The sequence below is a fragment of the Dendronephthya gigantea genome, unplaced genomic scaffold (genome assembly GCF_004324835.1).
Source record: "Dendronephthya gigantea isolate DGI-Jeju-01 unplaced genomic scaffold, DenGig_1.0 000001F, whole genome shotgun sequence".
Taxonomy (NCBI): Eukaryota; Metazoa; Cnidaria; class Anthozoa; order Malacalcyonacea; family Nephtheidae; genus Dendronephthya; species Dendronephthya gigantea.
Window position 1 is genome coordinate 4491782 of NW_021163011.1, and position 19893 is coordinate 4511674.

The 19893-nt window shown below is 37.0% G+C and overlaps 1 protein-coding gene across 3 annotated transcripts; it reads right to left on the minus strand.

The window, feature by feature from the left end:
* Nucleotides 1-1244: 1244 nt before the first annotated feature.
* On the minus strand, nt 1245-16774 carry LOC114526224 (fibrillin-2-like). 3 transcript variants are annotated; one of them, XM_028547762.1, is made up of 28 exons: nt 16501-16774; nt 15536-15608; nt 15326-15366; nt 12838-12986; nt 12437-12638; nt 12140-12295; nt 11575-11763; nt 11038-11214; nt 10106-10243; nt 9654-9782; nt 8903-9092; nt 8481-8648; nt 8049-8332; nt 7462-7584; nt 7112-7178; nt 6797-6855; nt 6489-6605; nt 6008-6071; nt 5321-5379; nt 5058-5180; nt 4775-4844; nt 4360-4435; nt 4159-4261; nt 3883-3944; nt 3626-3751; nt 3349-3394; nt 3173-3199; nt 1245-2158 (listed from the first exon to the last, which is right to left on the minus strand). In XM_028547762.1, the coding sequence occupies exons 2-27, from the start codon at nt 15577-15579 to the stop codon at nt 3177-3179; spliced, it is 2985 nt and encodes a 994-aa protein (XP_028403563.1). In that variant the 5' UTR covers nt 15580-15608; nt 16501-16774; the 3' UTR covers nt 1245-2158; nt 3173-3176. The 3 variants fall into 3 exon arrangements, with proteins under 3 accessions (XP_028403563.1, XP_028403571.1, XP_028403552.1); XM_028547770.1 differs by lacking the exon at nt 16501-16774 and adding an exon at nt 16127-16217; XM_028547751.1 differs by lacking the exon at nt 16501-16774 and having other exon boundaries at nt 15536-16096.
* Between the last annotated feature and the right edge of the window lie 3119 nt (nt 16775-19893).

Consider the following 19893-nt stretch of genomic DNA (forward strand, 5'->3'; position numbering starts at 1 on the left):
CATTTATGTATCACTAGTAAAATGAAGAGTAGTAGTCCAAGTATTGAACTCTGTGGTACACCTGTCAGCAAACATTTTTCTGAAGATTGAACTGAATTAAATTTAAGTACTTGATTCCTATTATTTAGATAGCTTTCAAAGCAATATTTTGTTACACCTCGGATCACATAATACTCAAGTTTCCCAATCAGAATCCTGTGATCGATGGTATCGAAAGCTTTTGATGGATCAAGGAAAATGCCAGCTGTATATTTTCCTTCATCAATAGCCCTAGCCACTTTATCTGTAAGTTCAATGATAGTATGTTCTGTTGACCTGTTTCTTCTAAATCCATGTTGACTCTTGTTTAAGATATCATTTTTTTCAACAAAGTCAATTAGTCTTTTGTATAGCAACGAAAAGAAAAGGCTGCCCACCTGACTCTTGACCCATCTCCTGAGTATTCGGGTATTAGGTTGACTCAGTGTACTCAAATAAGACTGGAACGCCAGCTCTGCGAAAAATTTAATTTTAGCTCGGACAAGATCATAGCCTGAATAGAACAAGGCAGTCTTTACCAGCCATGTTAATAGTTATATATAGTCCAAAATCTGACCGAACTCTGGCATCTTGAATGACTGTTGGCACGTGAACAACTGATGCAAACTCGTGTAATGGCCAATCGAACTCCCCTGACTGTCTTTCCCTTCACCCGTAAAAAAATAATGGGCAATGGCCCCCTTTTTCTGCAGGGATGAATTGCAGTGATTAAACAATGGCAGGAAGTGCTGTCTTCCTGGACAACACCTCACCACGTAAAGTGCTTTTTTACAGGTCATTCTGGTCGAAAACGCGACCTGATGACCTGACCTAGAGTCACTGTTGGTTTCGAAACGGAAGGTCGTTCAATTTATCATTCCATAAAAGACTTTCTGGCAAAAACAAGTTGTTCTTTTCCGTTTCAGCGCGAAGATTTACATCAAACGCGTAAATTTGGTTAGCATGCAAATGCGCAATGCATGCGGTAGCCCTGCCTAGCCACGCTATGTCAGCCACAAAAACACATCGCGGTTTCTATGTTTTTCAAAATCCGGTTCATTCTACCCAAGAACAGCCTGCCTAGCTTAGGTCACTCACAAACGTTGAGTCTCGAATGTGGTAGCCCGCGAATAACAATATCTATTTATACGCTTATTCCACGGTGGGGGGGGGGGGTGATTATTCCGCTTGTAAGAAAACAAAGGTTTGTGCTACAGTTCTATTCACATTGTGAGACAAAATTTCTATCTGTATTCTACCTCGATCAAAGCTATATGTCTACGCGTATTTTAGTTAAAGTTGGTGCTTCTGCAAACCAAAGTAAGTACATAGATAATACGTTGTTTCAGTTAGCAATTGTTCCGCTAAATGTTTCACACAAAAGGATTAATAATCTGCGCTTTATTTCATGCATGATTAAGAATCTGTTGTAATCGGTGTATATAACTCATTTGTCTAGTGTACGCATGTAACGCACCCTCGCGCACCAAAACCTGCGCTAAGTGTTTCGATAAACGCTGCTAAAATCGGTTTAGTGGTCATATTGCACGCTAATAATACTCATGTTATAGCATAGTTAGTCTGTTTGCTTATCATATTTTAGTTCGAACCGACGGAATCTGAACATGCAGGGGTCTGCCTCACCGCCTGTTCCTTTAGAAAAACCATGCTCTGTCGGGTTTTGAGTGCCCTAGCTTAGTGTCATAGTATACTAATGGTGGTCCCTGGATCATCAGGTCTCAACTCACTGAACATGCACAGAGCTGGCCCACACCCTCTGCAACTTAGAGGTCCTCCTGTTAGGTAAAACTTAGGTTAATTAGAGCCTCTAGACCTTTTTTCGCGCGCTTCCTGCCCAATTTATGCCACAAAAATGTTTCATTGTGTTGTTGTTTTGCTAAGTTGCCAGACATTCACAAATCCTTTATACTGATGAATCTCAACATATAAACTACATTAATTATGAATTATTACAGTAAGACTTTCATTAACCCCCAGATATTGGTCTCTATCTATATTATACTTTAAGTTCTACAGAGCGGTAACAGTGCAACGTTTCACGAAGTGTGTATATATTCCATACTTTCTCTTTTAACTTTAGTTAACTCTTTCCTTTTTCTCAAAGTTTCAGTGGCATAATCTGCAATGATTAAACAAAACGGGAAGACATTCAAGAGAGAAGAAATAAGTTGTTAAACGTAGAGTACGGGCAACAAACTTCCGCAAAGGATAAACATATTTGTGCTACAACATTTAATGATGTGTATAAAGCCCGGTGGAGGAAACAACTAAGCTGAACGTCACTCGTGACTGTTAGCTGAGCTGTTTCCTCAAGTGTGCGGTGTCATATTCTGCATTTTCTGGCACGCATGCTATCGGGGTCGAATATTCAACATGAGCATGTTGAGCAGATTTTTAGCCCAATCATCGTATTTAGCGGATTTTTGGCCCGATATTTCTGTCTGTGTCCTGCAGGAATGACCCATTTACCCACTTTTTTCGGTGCCGTTTAAATGATTTGTTGACCGCTGAAAAAGTAATAAATGCAATGTTTCTTAAATTTAAATGTGTTTGAACCCACTGTTAATCAGTTAATTCATTTTAGGCGATTGGCATTCGCAACTGTTGAGCCGATAGCTGAGGAGTCAGGACGCGCGCACACTGTGAAGAAATGTTCACTTAATGTATGCCTAACGTTGCCTCGTGCCCGCGCACTTTTAACATGCTTATGATCCTATATTGTGTAAAATTCACATTCCAGTTTGTCCTTGCATGTCTTTTACTGCACTGTACTACAGCTAACACGTTTAAAAGCGTAGTACTATTAATTGTTTAAAAGCGTAGTACTATTAATTGTGCATGTTTATCATTATGAAAACAGTCATACTCATAGACATAGTGAAACCATTGCCATTGAGAAACAAAGAAAGGTAGAAGTGAAGAAGAGCGAATTACAGACTTCAAAGTACGCTTATATGACATAGTTTCGGACAGAGAATATAGTCACAGAGGCCAGTCGGCCAATCAGGAACACAGCTTGTCGACACACTACGTCACAGCCAATACTTTTCCCTAAATGTCTAAAATAGACATCAATTTAATCTCATCTATTCAGTAGGCGGTTATTATAATCAATTATCTGTAATATGCATACATTTCTATGGTGATTTCTGCGAAGAATCTAAAAAGAGATTTGAATAAGAAATGGGTGAAGATTATCGTATATCTCTCGGGACGGGGGGAAGGCGGAGGGGTTGTAGCTTTCCCCTGAAAAGGGTTAATCTATGTGAATGTGAAACTTTCTATGCTAGTACAAACTCATTTTTTTACCTGATTGGAAACAATCCTTATCTTGAAAACATATCACCTGACCATCCTAATGTGTTAAATAATAGTACAAAATAAAGAGCTTGAAATAGTTAGCGATACTCCTAGACGTTTGTCGCGAATTATATAAGGACGGTTTTATTCCATTCATTCCTAGTTATCACTTTATTCTTTTGTCCTAATGTTGCATAATAAATAGATATTTCTACATCATATAATAATTAGATACAATCATAGAATAACTATAGATGATATATCGAGAAACACAAATTGTTTTTACCTGACATAAGCACCTACGACAATCACCGTCCCTCCAATCATCACTGTTTTTATACGTCTTTCCTTTGTAAACACATTCGTTGCTTTGAGCAGAAGAACGAGATTTCCAGTCTTGAAGAGCCTTCACCTTCGCAATAATGTGATTGATATAAATTAGTAGAGATAATATTATAATTTAGTCCGGAAAATGGATTTAGATGGAAAATTTTTCAGATATCACATATTAACGGCCGCTGAAGTATATGCAAAAACTGTTACCTCAAGCTGAAGTTGCTCAATGATGTTGATTACACTTTCAAACGTCTCACAGGTTGGGCAATCTACAGTAGAAATATTCACGACAACTATACGACTAAATTTATGATAGCAAGGCTGCAGGGCAAATGAACAAGTTTATGGTCTAAAGTTATATTACATAAGCGTAAATTGAGTAAATTTGCATGCTGAAACTAATATATTTTAGCCAAGACAAGACTTTTTGAGTCTTGTGAATATATATAGCATCTTATGAATATAACTATTTTTTTTCCTTACGATCACAAGTCTTTCCGTCAGCTGCTAATTTGAATATTGGTCTGCAATGACATTCGTGGCTTCCCTCAGTGTTGTTGCATATTTGAGAGCAACCTCCATTTTCCTAGCATGCCCAATTCAAAAACAATAATTAAATATCAATTTGAGATTTATACCCAATGCAATATGGGATTTTTGAACCATTAAGTGCACTTAACTAACCCTTTCACATTCGTTTATATCCAGACAACGGCTTGCATCATTTGGATCTTTTTGATACCCAGGACGGCATGAACAACTGAAATTGACGATATGTATGAGGGAATTATAACAGGGCTCTCACAATTGAAATATGCATACTTTTTACTTGGGGAAGGATGTTTTGAACAAACTGAGACAAAGAAAATTTGAAAAGAATATATTAAATATTCCTCCCTCCCCTCGAAGGAGTCAAACTTTTCTAAGGAAATTTCCATGGAAGTGAAGACGCTGGATTATAATCTATATCTATCAAATAACGATTTAAAGCAAATACAGGGGAACCCAGATATTTTTAATTCTCAGAAATAGGAAAAAAATATTGTGAAATACCAATATGTATTATATTTTCTGTAGCTATTAATATAATAGTACCAACCTAAATCCACCTTTTGTGTTGTTGCAGATGTGCTCACAGCCACCATTGTTCGTCATGCATTCGTTTCTATCTAAAAAATTTCAAAAGATTGCATGATTAATATAAAGTGATATGTTTCTAACTTTTTGAGCGACAGTAAACAATTTTCCCGGTAAAACTGCACGCCTTTTGGCTGCCGAAGTTGGCTGCCCAAATTATGCCCTTACCTCCCTGGCCCTTGCCCACTTCAACAAATTGTAACTATACGACTAACTACGGTAACTATACGTTACCCATTCATTACCTTGGCAAGTACAATTATCTTTTGACAAGAAATGACCATCGAGACAGCTGCATGAATATCCACCATCACGGTTGTTACATAAACTATCACAGCATGCTGTCTCCTCCAAACACTCGTTAATATCTGCAAAATCCATGCTTATATAGTTTATAGTTATTGAAAACGATTGCGAAAAAAGCATGGCACATGTCTTGGTTGAATTTCGAAGCACGAAAATTAATATTTTTTAAAACAAACGAATGATAAAATAAAGTTACACACACCTTTACAAACTAATCCCTTGTTCAATGAGTTGTAGCCATGGCGACATTCGCATTTGTGGCTGCCGGAAAACAGAACACATTAGACTAATTTAAATGGCTGTATACAAGTAAGTAGTTGGTTGATTGTTTAATTTTTTGCGGTTAGTTGGTTGTTCCCAGACAGTAAAAGTAGAAAGAGAGAGTTGCCGGACCATTTTATGTATAAACAATAGAGACATATGGTCTGGGGTCGGTTGTATCAAGCCCGTTTAGCTTAAACGATGGATAAGTCAAAATTAAATAACACTAGCTCTTACATCTCTCTTGAATTAGTCAACTAGAATATCATGCACTGAATATGTAGTTGTAAACCGTGTCGTTGTATTAAGGTTGAAAACATTTTGTTTGCTTGTTGAATAAAACGGTAGACCGTAGACCTGTTGTCTTTTTGAACTTAACCACCGTTTAAGCCAAACGGGCTTGATACAACCGGTCCCTGTCGAAAACAATAGATTTCCTGCATATCAATGCAACAACATTAGTCCCATAACATGACCTGGTCAAAACGCGCAATCCGCATATTTTTGAACAGGCAAGATTGGTGCTTGGTTTTCAGTGACGCAGCCTATAAGAAGTTGCGCGAGTTTCCGGAGTTAACGGTTCAGGGAGTTACTGGTTTAACGAAATATAAAACAGCCGTATAAGTACCTTCCGTTCGTATTGATACAGTTATGAGCACAAAGACCATTGGCGATTTCACATTCATTTATATCTAAAATTGGTCAATCATCGGACTCAGCAATACACCGGGGTTATATCCAAGCTTGCAACATATGCACATCTTGTGCAGTATATGAAAAATAGTAGCATATATGTGTTATTGAAATAACCGATAATGAATGTGCATGCATATTTCTGAAGATATTGCTTATATAGTTTCTTTGGCAATTACGTACAGTATTACTTTCTTTTTATATCCTTCACAATCACTGTATAGACGGCGTTCATTGAATTATTCAATGTATATATAAATCAATGTATATATAAATTAAGAAAATACTGCTGGCAGGAAACCAGCCATTGATGCTAACACTTGTGTTAGTTTTTAAAGTTCAACGACATCAGAGATGTAACCATTAAACGTGACCGAAAATCCAAGAAACTAATCGAATTTTAAGGAAATGCATACCTTCACAGGTTCTGCTGTCATTACCAAGCTGAAAGCCTCTGTTGCACTCACAGTAAAAGCTCCCAACAAAATTAACGCACCCATGAGAACATGGTGAATCAGCGCACTCGTTTATGTCTAAAACGAACAGAAATGTTAACTGAGGATTAACGCGACGTCTTTAAATGTAGTTGATTTATATACGCGACTAACCAGCACAAAAAGCTCTCAGCCACAACGCAATTTGTTAGAATTACATGTTGAAATTATGAGTTAGAATTCCTCTATAAAAAGTTTGAAAGGAATTCTATATTATATACTGTAGCTACCTGCACAGATTTTCGTGTTGGGGAGCAGAGAATATCCTTCCAAGCACGTACAATAGAAACTAAACAAAACAAAAAACACATATATCAAAATCCGCCTTACCTTAAACGGGTTCTGCTAAAAGCACCAAGTTACTTGTGAAAATTATATTAAAAGGGCACCCCGTGCAATAGACCTTTCTCATGAGACGTCACACGTGGAAGACCTGATTGGCTCTGCAAAAATCTGACACGAAGTCTGATTGGCTCTGCAAAACTATCACCAATGATCATGCACGACCATGTCATATTCGGGAGGGGGGGGGGGTTAAAACGAACCTTCCAGGAGTGTTTTTACAAACATGGTGACAGCCATGTTTATTCACATCAAGGCATTCGTTAATATCTAAATAAGGAAACAACAACACTGATAATACTGCAAACATTATCAGGAGGGCCGCGCGCAGAGAATTTCGAGATCGGGGCTAAAATTCTCGCTTGGGTGGCGTTGGCAAAGTATTTCTTTAGAAGATAAAGGATTTCTAGGTTTGAGGGCATATTATAAACACCAGAACTTTGAAATCTCGGTTGATAAATTCAGCAGATGCCACTTTACTTTGTTGGAGAGAAAACAACGCAGCCTCTGCGACGGAGGTTTAGTTCAGACAGCGTTCAACACTTCAACTCACCGACACATTTGTTCCAGTCAGCAAGATAACCACTTGGACAAACGCAGGAGTAATTTCCAATTGTATTGAGACATGTTGCGCCAAGCCTAGTATCACACTCGTGGCGTCCAGTAGTGCATTCATCTAAACAGTCAGTACGAGGTGTTATTTGGAGATAACTGAATTCATAATATTTCGGCTACAGTTTCAAAGATGATTAATTCATGCAGTTCACAACGCCCGTGAATTGCATGCGATTATGATTAATTGTTCTGATCTCCACGTGACAAATTTGATCTAATTTGTAATTATTATATAGCATATAACACTATATAGGAATAACTACGCATAAAATACCATGATTAACAAGGCAAAACGTAAATTGTACAATTTGGGCCTACAAGGGAAAGGTCCATTCTCAAAGGGAAAGGTCCATTCTCAAAGGGAAGAGCGAGTTAGAAAAATATATCAGATGACTGAGTACTGAAGGGAGTATCCAGTTAGAAAAATATATCAATGATTGAGTTTAAATCTAACTCAGTGCAAATAGTTAATAAAACAATAATAGATGGGATTTGAGTTTGAAAGTTATCACGCCATGGTCTTACCTATATCTCTGCATACAACATCACTTCCATTTTTACCAATCTCGTTATAACCATCATAACAAGCGCATTCATAAGATGCAGGCAAGTTAACACATTTCTGATTACATCCGCCATTATTCACTAAGCATTCATCGATATCGAAACAAGTCAACTGATCATCCCCTAGTTCATAGCCATCTGGACATGAGCAGTTGAATGAACCAATGGAATTGCTACACTGGTATGAACAGTTTCCTTTGCCGTTATTGCCAGAGCACTCATCTATATCTTCGCAGTTTATCGATCTACGCGGGGTTTTAAAACATTTTTAGAAAGTTTAAATACAAGTTTAGTGCAATACTGTAGAACGATAAATGTTAAACCTATTGCAATACGATTCGCCTGTATGCTGTAAAGATAGCTCTTTGCTGCTTGCAACACACGAGTACTCACTGGATGTCCGTCGGATAAAACCCTTTTTTACAATGACATTTGTAATCTCCAGGTTGATTGATACACAACTGCGAGCATCCTCCATTATTTACAAGACATTCGTCAATGTCAATACATGATTTCTTGTCCTCGCTCAAGTTGAAACCTCTACGGCACTCACATTGATAACTACAATGATGATATAGATGTAAATCAATATATACAATCTGAATTGATATTGACGATTTTGCTAAATGCCCTAGCTAGCTAAAGGTATGCTCAAGTCATTTTAAGGTGTGGCACATCTTTAACCATTTATAAAGATTTAAAAATTAAGCTAAACTTGTAAGTGTCTGTCGTTGCCTCAGAAGATGCAAGCGAACATTCACCAGCGATCAATAACCATGTCAGGCTATGAAAAATCAAGTTATCGAAACAGATACCTTCCTTCAAGATTAGTACACGCATGACAATCAGGCAAATCCAAATCACATTCGTTAATATCTCTGCATCGCTTTGATCTCCCAGGATACGGTTCATACCCACGAAAACACGAACATTTAAAACTTCCCGGCAAATTGATACACTCTTGTTCACATACACCCAGACTACCAACAATACATTCATCGATATCTGAAACACAAAAGTACCGGCTTAAGGTTGTGTCTTCCATGCACTTATCAAAAAGTACATTCAGACAAGTTGTGTATTCCTAGTATGGGATTACAGTTAATATACGGTGGATTTTTAGCGTCCACATTGTGCAATTATTATTATTATTTTTATTATTAAAACATCTTTATACACGGTATCTAATCAACCATACAAAATCGTTGTTTTTCATTAGGCCGTGTAATTACAAGCAATAAAAAATACCCACGTACCCCTCTCACCTGAAAAATAGTAACACATGCATGCACTCTAATCTACCCAAATAAGTTAAAAATAATTTACATGTTTTTATTTATTTCGTTTCAAACCTTTGCAGCAGCATACCCAAAGTTCGTTTCGTTGAATTTGTTTTTGGCTTTGACAAAATCAACTTATTATTATCAGTGCTTCTTAATTCATATCTTTCTGAATTTGATAGTTTAAACATATCCGAAATGTCAAGTGTATGGTGATGTATAGTGACTATTTACATGCACCAAATGCAGGGAAGACACTACTGTAACAATAAAGTATTTCGCCTACCATTGCAAGTTTTTCCATTGGCACTTAGTCGAAATCCAGGAGAACAGGTGCAATAATGACCTCCAGGCATATTCGTACAGTTGTGTTCACAATGATGGACGTCACGACCGAGAGAACATTCATTCACATCTAAAAATGCAGCCGACTCTCATTACCGATTCAAAGCAAGGGCAAAATTATTGCACTTATCAAAGATATCTGCAGCAGCAGTCAACACGTTGCATGATGTTGTCAACCTGTGTTTACTTTTCTCCCTAGCAATTATCTCAGTCGTAATTCGTAAGCTGGTTAGTTACTAGGATCACAATGTCTTTTTCGTCTACTAATTTACACTCATTTTCTAATATCAACAGCATTACCGTTTTTGGTACACAAATTGTGCAAGGAAGATATAAAGGGTGTCTTTGAGCTTCAGATTTGAGATTTCAAGAGTTTGGGTAAAATTAATGTACCTTCACACGTGCGTTCATCAGCCCCAATTCGGTAGCCTTTCCAGCAAGAACAGAAAAAACTCCCCAATGTATTATGACATGCCTGGTCACATCCCCCGTTACTTCGGGAACATTCGTTAATATCTGCGTCTGTCCTTCCTGAGACGAAAAACACTGGTAAGTATTGAAAATTGAAATCAACATAAATTAAACTAAACAAGTGTGCTACTGCCAGTGTCAATTAGAAATTTTATTGGAATTTTGCGCCCACTACATTTTATTAATAAAAATAACGCGGACAACTCCTGGCCGACATGGTGATTCAGTTTTATCGTAGCACTTTACTGTATGACGTAATCATCTTAAATCAGCTGGATGTAACGGTATCACTGGGAATCACTATCGACTATACTAAATGAAGTATTCTTAGATTTCACGTGTGACGTGTGGGGGCCAACTTGAGACGCAGTAATCGCGAGTGTTAGTTGTTGCCATTGTTGCTCGCTGCTGTGCACTGTGCAATATAAGCATCGAAACGTAATCAAACTTTTAGGACTGATCCTCATGTAAATTACTGATAGAAATGCTTAGTGAAACCCACCAATAAGTAATAAAAAGCTGTTTATTTGTTCTGCTATATAGCTACTATGCAGTACATCGCAGAAAAATATAAGGACACATTTGGAACTAAAACGATATTCAATTAACATGCTATAGTTATGCGATATTCAATTAATATGCTATAGTTATGCGATACTCCAGGAAGTAGCGTGGCACGTCTTCAAACAACTTCGCATCAAATGTTAGTATAACAACTGCTTAAGTTAGTACGATTCTCCTCACAAACACCCTTAGGTCAAAACTTTGTCTATTTCTAACAGTTGTTATACCACAGTTGATGCGTAATTATGCTATAGTACATTGCAATGAGTAATGTTGCGGAACAAACTAACCCTGGCATTTTCTTGCACACTCAGCTTCAGTTTCAAAATTATTTCCATTTGAATCACAGCCACCATAAATAAAAGTCTCACATTTTTTAGTGACTGTGTTGTAGAACCAACGATCAAAGCCAGCACGACAGTCACCTGTGTATGCTGGTCTGTTACATATATCATTCGTAGAAGCTCCTGCAATTATCCCAAAACAAGATTTAAGATTTAAGGGTCTAGACGCGCTTCAAAAGCCGTAAAAAACAAGGCCCTCGAGTGAAAACGTTGGTCACAAATTAAAAGACTACATGAACTCTAGACGCGAGGAACTTTTCAAACAATATACGTATGTATGATTTCGGGAAACTCTGAATTCAAGCTTGGGCGGGTGGGGGGTGTAGGGGTAGTAACGTTAATCCGGGCAAGGTATAACGACATTGTCTTTCTCAAAATCCCTGGAAATACTCAAAGCATGACTCGACATTCCAGCCGCGGTAATTTCTCGTGGAAGACAAATTGTATCATTTCGTGTCCTTGTTGGTCGAACTTTACGCATACCTTTTGCGATGTATTTTATTCGAAAACCTGTTCTTGTTACAGTTGCGTCAGCAACAAATCTGATAAGCATCTGATTCCGGGTTGACGGCCTAACGATAGGCTTCGTTTCACCACAATATCTTCCCAATTTCGGGGATTGATCAGTAGGACCGTCATAAACCTCGACATAATCATATTCACATCCATTGGCTAAAACGAAAAAATGCTTGTAGCTATATATACGGTATAGATCAAAATTTGGAAGATGAATATACGTGTTTAAATGAAAGAAAGTAAAAGTGAATCAGTGACAAATATATATTAGTACTAGAAGTAATCAAAGATTAGCAAGTGCGTTCGGTGGTCGACTATAGATATCCTTGATGTGGATCGAAATCCTTAAGGCAATGCGAATTAAAATCTGCTGTGAATCTTCAAGAAGTAAACGCGGTTTGTTTACTTTGTGAGAAAATAAAATTCCGGATTTCTCATGGCTAAACCAACGAAAGATAGATTCCTGAATTTTCAGTCATATTTCAAACACTTCAAGATCAAAATAATCGGCGAAGAAGTGGCGAAAAAGTACCTGGGTCTTCCAAATGAAATTCTTCAAAAGTCAATCGGATTGTCCAGCCACTTGTGACGTTAATTCGATAGTTACACTGAGTTGGTTGAGGATGGTTTCCGGGAAAATTGGGCGATACTATCTCACCAGAGTCTCTTGTGAAGACACGGTCACATCCTACATTGTTTCAGTTAAAATTATATAATTATACGTGTGATATGAATGTCTTATCCATTTGTGGTATTACGTTCTCTAGAATATTGTTAGGTTTGTGGTTTACCTTCATACTTGAAAAATCTATCTTGAGTCCAGTCTTACCGTAAGAACTTGTGAATTGCAGGGCGAATCCTCGCGCCTCAACGCCAGAGTCCGAGTGAAAGACGATATGAATTTTTGATCCAGATGAAACCAGTTTACTTGGTACTTGATTCCCACAATATCGCCCTATTCTCCTGGCAGACGTGGAATCACCGTCATAAATTTCCAAACGATCATATTCACAGCTAGGATGACGTTCAAACTAAGAAACAAGCCGATCAGTTTTTACCGGCGTAAGGAAGACCGAAAAATAGTGCGATGTGAGAACGAGTCCGGTATCTATATACGTTTGTGAATTCAACTTTTAAATTTTATGTACTATTGTACTATAGTGTGACAAAGCATCGATCATCGTCTTGATTCTGACCGGGTAGTTATGTAGCTATATACACGCAACTTACAGCAAAAGTAGAAAATCGCAGTGTTAGAATTTTCCCTTGAGTAGTGGAAATAGTCCATTCACAGTCGGTACTTTTAGGGTAGAGATTAGGATGGCGAGGACTTGTGAGGGTACCAGGCGCATCCAAATGCCTTTTTCCACATGACCTACCTACACATTAAGATGAAACACTAGTTGGCGTTGTCAGTATATCACTTTATAAGTACATATTACAACAAACAGTGTAATATCATGGGTTCTGAAGAACCTGCTGAGACATAATACTGCTGAGATATGACACATAATATATAGAATTTCTACTGAGACATAACAATTTACGACAAAACCACCATGAAGATTACGATACTCCAACTCTATATATTCAAAATTTATTTGAATATTTCTCTTAGCTGGCTTCCAGGCATTGTTAGCATTTTTATGGTCATTTTGGGAAGTCAGTACGTACCCTAATTTCGTTTAAAAATTTAAATGATGTCTTTATGAATGAAGGGTACAATAAAAGTTGTTGTTGCCGTTGCTGTTATCTTGAGCGGAATACAAGATATGATTTAATTTAAGTTATCGGCGAAACATTGTTTTATATGAGAATGTCGTAAGTATAGTTGTATATTTGTCACAATGGGGAGCATATATGGCTTGGTCTGTAATACTAGTTTATAGTACTAGTAGCATACACTACACGTCCACAGGGTTAACATACTTTATAACAGTAGTAGTATACACTAAACTTGTACATAGTTTATAACACTAGTAGTATACATTACACTTGTACATAGTCTATAAATCTAGAAGTATACACTACACTTGTACATAGTTTATAACAGTAGTAGTATACACTAAACTTGTACATAGTTTATAACACTAGTAGTATACACTAAACTTGTACATAGTTTATAACACTAATAGTATACACTAAACTTGTACATAGTTTATAACACTAGTAGTATACACTAAACTTGTACATAGTTTATAACACTAGTAGTATACATTACACTTGTACATAGTCTATAAATCTAGAAGTATACACTACACTTGTACATAGTTTATAACAGTAGTAGTATACACTAAACTTGTACATAGTTTATAACACTAGTAGTATACATTACACTTGTACATAGTCTATAAATCTAGAAGTATACACTACACTTGTACATAGTTTATAACAGGTGTAGTATACACTACAATTGTACATAGTTTATAACATTAGTAGTATACACTTACAGTACATAGTTTATAAATCTAGTAGTATGCACTAAACTTGTACATAGTTTATAAACTAGTACTGACCAGTAGTATGCACTAAATTTGCGCATAGTTTATAACACTAGTATACTACTATACAGTACACTTGTATATAGTTTATAACACATTTAATAACACTGGTGCTTGTGTAAAGCTAGTGGAAAATCTTTGTACTTGTGTTGTCGCAAGTAGCTAGACAACTTATAACACTATTAGTATTGATAAACATGGTAAACTAGTACAGGGTACACTGGTATACAATACATGTGTAACACTAACTGGTACACTCTGTACAAAGTCCAAGTTTCCGCTTTGTATAACTATAATATAACTATAGTTATAATTCAGACGACTAATAATAATGGTCATACTGATCAAATGTATACCTGGTTTCCATTTAAGGATACAAATTTATGCACAATAGTACATATAAACTCCCCGTGATTAGCATATTTGGCGTATGAATCTCATAATTTTCATGTGTATATGAAGTGTATATAAATCTTTATTATATGCATAGAAATCTATCAGGCATAAGCTTTCATACTATCATGAGAGACTTATTCAATGATTAAAGATCAAATATCCAACCACAACGTTGTTCTGATAAACATGTCAATTAAATTTGCGCACTTGTTGTTAGCCTACGTAACATTTGTAGCCCGAATGTTGGCGTCCGGAAGTTATTACTATATAGCGTCTGCGCGCAGGCTATCTTGTTGTTTGTCCCCTTTTGAAATAGAATCGCTTCCCATAGGCCATATGTGCAATTCAGAATGAGTCATGATTTTTTACATCGGGTAAATAATAAGCATATACGCAAAGCTATTTTTTAAGCAACGCTTGCTCTTAATATTGTCTCTAAATGATAAAATGAGAAATTGATATAATTCTGTGAAATAAAAACGAAAGATAAAATTTCCTGACTTCCTACGCAGAAAGTGAACACCAAACCATTATCAATTTAATTTCCGCAGCATTGCGCGCGCGACATATTTCACCTCAGTGTCTTATCATTTTATTAATTTTCTAAACCATATTCCATAAAAATTACCGTTTTTTAAAAAACCCTAACGTCTAGACGATTGGTCCTCGAGCATTCTACAAAATTTTATAGCTTTTAAGAGAATTCTGAATCCGTTGCTGTCCTTGAGCCTATTGCTTCAAGGGTCTAACAACCGTTTTTATCCAATTTGACAACTCTTGCAGACAGATTAGGTATCAAAGTTGAAGAAAATCAAACGTACCTCTGAAAGCAGTACACGACTTTGCCAGGAGGGATAAAAGCCTATAGCGGAAAAGACAAGTCCTCTTCGTAAAATTTTTCCTATGGTGAATATTCGATAAACACGAGAGAGAAGCACAAGTAATATAGCTAGCAATGCGTAGTTAAACGCAACGACTTATGACTGATTTAGTGAATCGCTAGGGTTAATTTATTAGTAAAATATACTTACGCAAAAACCAAAAATACGATGTGTGTCTTCATTTTTACGGACATTCAAAATAAGAGAGTTCCAGAACAAGCCACTGCGAGCATGAAACGGAAATGTAAACTGCGTATTTGGTACGATATTCAGTTGCCGTTTATATCATCAGGATATCAACTTTCAACTTAATTGTATTGTGTAAGTGAGATAAGATCTGAACTAATCGCGGAACTTATTCATCGCGGTTATTCTAGTGAAACAAGGTAGTTTAGGCCTTAGGGCTTAGGGAAGGGGAAGATTAATTGTGTTTGCATTTGTTATCATGTTATCTCATTTTTTATTGGTTTTTGCGCCTATCCCGGGATTTGAAAGCAAACGCTTTTAAAAAAATTATTGAAATGGGATATATATAAAAGGATGTTTGCTATAACCTTTCCAGCGCAGGCGAAACGCCCTTCGAAGATCTGCTGATTTGGGCGTGCAGGTTTCAAAAACCGAGGACGCTATTGTCGCTATATGAAGCGACGAACAAGTGAGAGCCTGAGGGCTAGTGACTGGTAAGGGTTGTACATGTGGAGGAGGAAGTGTTAAGTTCAGACAGCAAAATAGAAAAAGTACCTGTGCCTGCAGGGATTAAACGCCCTTTAAAAACTTTCTGCATGATGAGGAGGATATGACAACTCATGTGCTTGTATACCTTTACCATTACCTATATATAGTACTTATATATAGTGTCATGCATATGTCACGCTAGTTATAGCATCAAACTACTGGAGAACGGGTTCCAATATCCCGAATCAACTGTTTAGAATTACTCTGATTCACTCAGATCTCTAAATGGACGTCTTGCCATTTGTGAATATACGAAAATCATTAACCATATATGTCATATAAAGGCTTCCATCCAACAAATATTTACTAAACATTTGGGAAACTTTAACATGTCACTGTGGCAATAAATTTTAGTTAATCTTTTGCCTATCGAATATTACCTTACTTCTACCACAGTACTTGATAGTCGGCCAAAACGGTCAGAAGATGAAAAGGCATTGCAGAATGCAGCCATTGCTCGACCAATACGATGTCATTCACAACTCCGAAGGCCACTGGCCACTGCATGGTGATGATATAGTTGGCTTTTTGTGTCAGGGTTAGCAATGTTAGACAGGCTATAAATTTTTGACCATTCACAATGCTTTTACTCCAAAATTTCATGGGAAATCTTGATTTTAACCTTTGCTAAATTCGCCCAAACCATGGCGAGAACGGAAGTCACCCACGTGTGACGCCAAACATTATAAAAACATGAATCCGAAATGAGAATGATATCAAGGAGCTAAAGCCTGGTCCATATATGCCAATAGCATGTGTGCGTTTATAACTGTGAAGAATTTATGTAAATTCTTTTCAAAATTACCGACCACCGACATACTGTAGTCAGCTATGTGCATCGGTGGAGACAGTTTGTAGCACTTCGTGGAGGTTTACTTGATCCCGCTCGCGGAAATGATTTTGGGGTATTTAGTCACGTATATAACATGATCCTGCATAGCAGAGGTGTAGTCATCCCAGCATGGACTTCTTTCCTTTTATGAGGACCTATTTCAATACCTGAAATTTCGTTGAATCTCGGGTAACCATGCAAGATAACCGTGTAAACAGTCCTTTTGATGACCGTTATACTAGTACTGGACTGCTATGAATTTTCGGGGGGAAATTCTCGTCAAGGGTCCTAATTCCCCAGCAAGAAAATCACAGAAATAGCATAGTTTTGGCATAGGTAATTTTGTATCTCTGTAATTCGATAATACATCGTTTGCAAGGTAATTTTTCATTTTTGAAGGAGGCAATTTTTACCATTTTGAATAGAATATATTGCATAACCTACATTAACTAGAAACAACCCAAAACTTATTGTTTGATATTCCTATAATATTTTGAGGGCCCTGTCACCCTACATGGGGCCCTACTTCCAAAGCAATTTGGCCGTTTGGCGTTTTTGGTGTCCCTTCTGCGAGCGAAGGTAATTTGAGCACAAATAAACCAAAAAGTCTAAACGTCTAAAAGTGAACTCGTTTATGAAACCTTAATGACTTAAACATTTTCACTCTTCGTTCCGGAGTGACAGAAAAGTACTAAAAACACGACATGTTCAGTAGTGCTTCAGTTTCCTCTCCAAGTTTGCATAGAAATAACTACCAGCCAAGTTTAACTATACGACCTTTACGAGTCATCAACTTCTGGTAATATAATATTTCTGTTTTAGCAGGCATTAAATTTATTTCCTTCAGTTATATTACTATATACAGTAGAGCTATATCAATAATATGTTCCTCACAGCAAAATTTATTGAAATATAATACATTTTTCGTTGATATCATTGGCCATTATCAGGTTTGTTTCAATATAACCAAGTTCCAAGGAGCTACGTGGCAGCGTTTAAATGTGGTATAACCGCCTAATATACAATTAGAACTTCTCGACGTTTCGACCTTGGCCAAGGTCTTGGTCAAGAGAGTGATTATTCGTATACTTTAGGCATTTTTTCTACCACATTTGATGAGCAAAAAGTTGGCAAGATCTATGATTCTAAGGAGTTTTTATTACTCCACTTGCACTTGAGATAAAGGCCTTGAAAGAAAGTTTTCATATTTGGCGAATGAACAAGAAAATTTGACAGGTGAGTCAACTCGTGAGGAATGTCAAATGTCTGTATCCGGTAACATTTTGTAAAAGTGGATTAACTTTTCACGACCATGCAACTCATACACGCGAAAACATTAAACGAAAACAGCTGGAGTTTAAGCTGTCCAAATGGTGTGGTTAGCCTGTGCATGTCAACCTAAAGTTTACCATTTATGGCATGATACATGTCCGATTCGCCCTCAATCGCAATTGAAGACAAACAATTTCAGACTTTAATACCTGCACCATTTCTTGTGCAAAACTGCACACTTTACACTTTGCCATCAAATCTGCACAAAATGTCAAATACCGAAGAAAAAAATTTCCCTCTTGGAAAATTGAACTTAATTGGATATTTTCCCTGACAAACTTCATGCATACAGACTCGTGAGGATCCAAAATGCTGCTCACACCGTCGGTCAAGATCTTAAGCAGAGGTAATATTATAATCAGAATACGATTAGAAACGTTTGGAATGAGGAAATACTCTTGGAAGGCTCATAGTGTTTTTCGGTTTTGTTATTTAGGAAAATGTTTCCTCGGATCCCGAGTTAACGGATTTATTTTTCATGAGAATGCATGTGACTGAAAGGAGGAAGTTGTAAATGAAGAGACATAATTTAAGGGCTCGTTTAGCATCCTGATCTGCACCCTTGTGGTATGAGTTTATTAAAAATACGTAGATTTCCTGTACGAAACTTCATTTATAACGTTTCCTAATAACCGGTAATTGGTTTGCACTTTGCAGTATAGGAAATACGTAAACTTGGTAAAACCAATGAAGTGAACTTTTTGAACCCTCAGTCCAAATATTTCTTTCGCGAAGAGGCGAATTCATAATTAGGTACATGCATTTTGTTAAGAGATGTGCGACATTCCCTAATTATGCATGATGATAAGCATTCGCGTATACATTCCATTGGTCATCAAGTTCGCTTGAAAAAATGCACCTTATTTTCAATCGCGCATTTGACATAATATTTTCGTAACATTCCACGTTTTTTATTTACTAAGATTTGTTAAATACTTTTAAGTTTAAACTTTAAATATTAATGTTATTTAGGGTTGTTGTTGCAGTATAAAAAGATGGGGGGGGGGGAGGTGGTAGAGTTGGAGGACATGCCCTCAAAGACGAATACAAGAAGAGAAGTTAGTTGCCCATTAATTTTTAACATTCGTCCCCTGGATATATATGGAAAGGAGAAATTGCAGAACCTATATTAACCAAAGCAATCATGTTTGTGTGATTTCATAATGGCAGTATAATTGAGGAATTTGGTCAATTAGCGTCGCCAGAGTGGTGGACAAGGTAATTACTCTTGAGTCACTCTGAAGTCTCTGAAAATGCTAAACTGACAAAAGACTTTTACAAATTACAATAGATTGTGTTCTGTTTATTACGATCAGTTAGAAGCATGGAGTTAAGGTCCCACCGCACAAATGGAGGAACTTTCAGAAAATGTTGAGGGTGAAGGTTGATAGGTCCTCAACCAGCTTACTAAAAGAAGTTGTTTATTTCCGGCGATCTAGAAGCTTCCAATTTGGAAATATTTCTCGTTTGGCGCCATTGCGACGCCTCGTGATTGTGACCCTCCCCAAATACTAACATAAAGTTTTCCCCCCTAATGCCTTAAGATATCGCCTGTCACTAAAATTAAAATTTTACTCACTTTAAGAGGGCAGATGCAAGGTTAGAATAA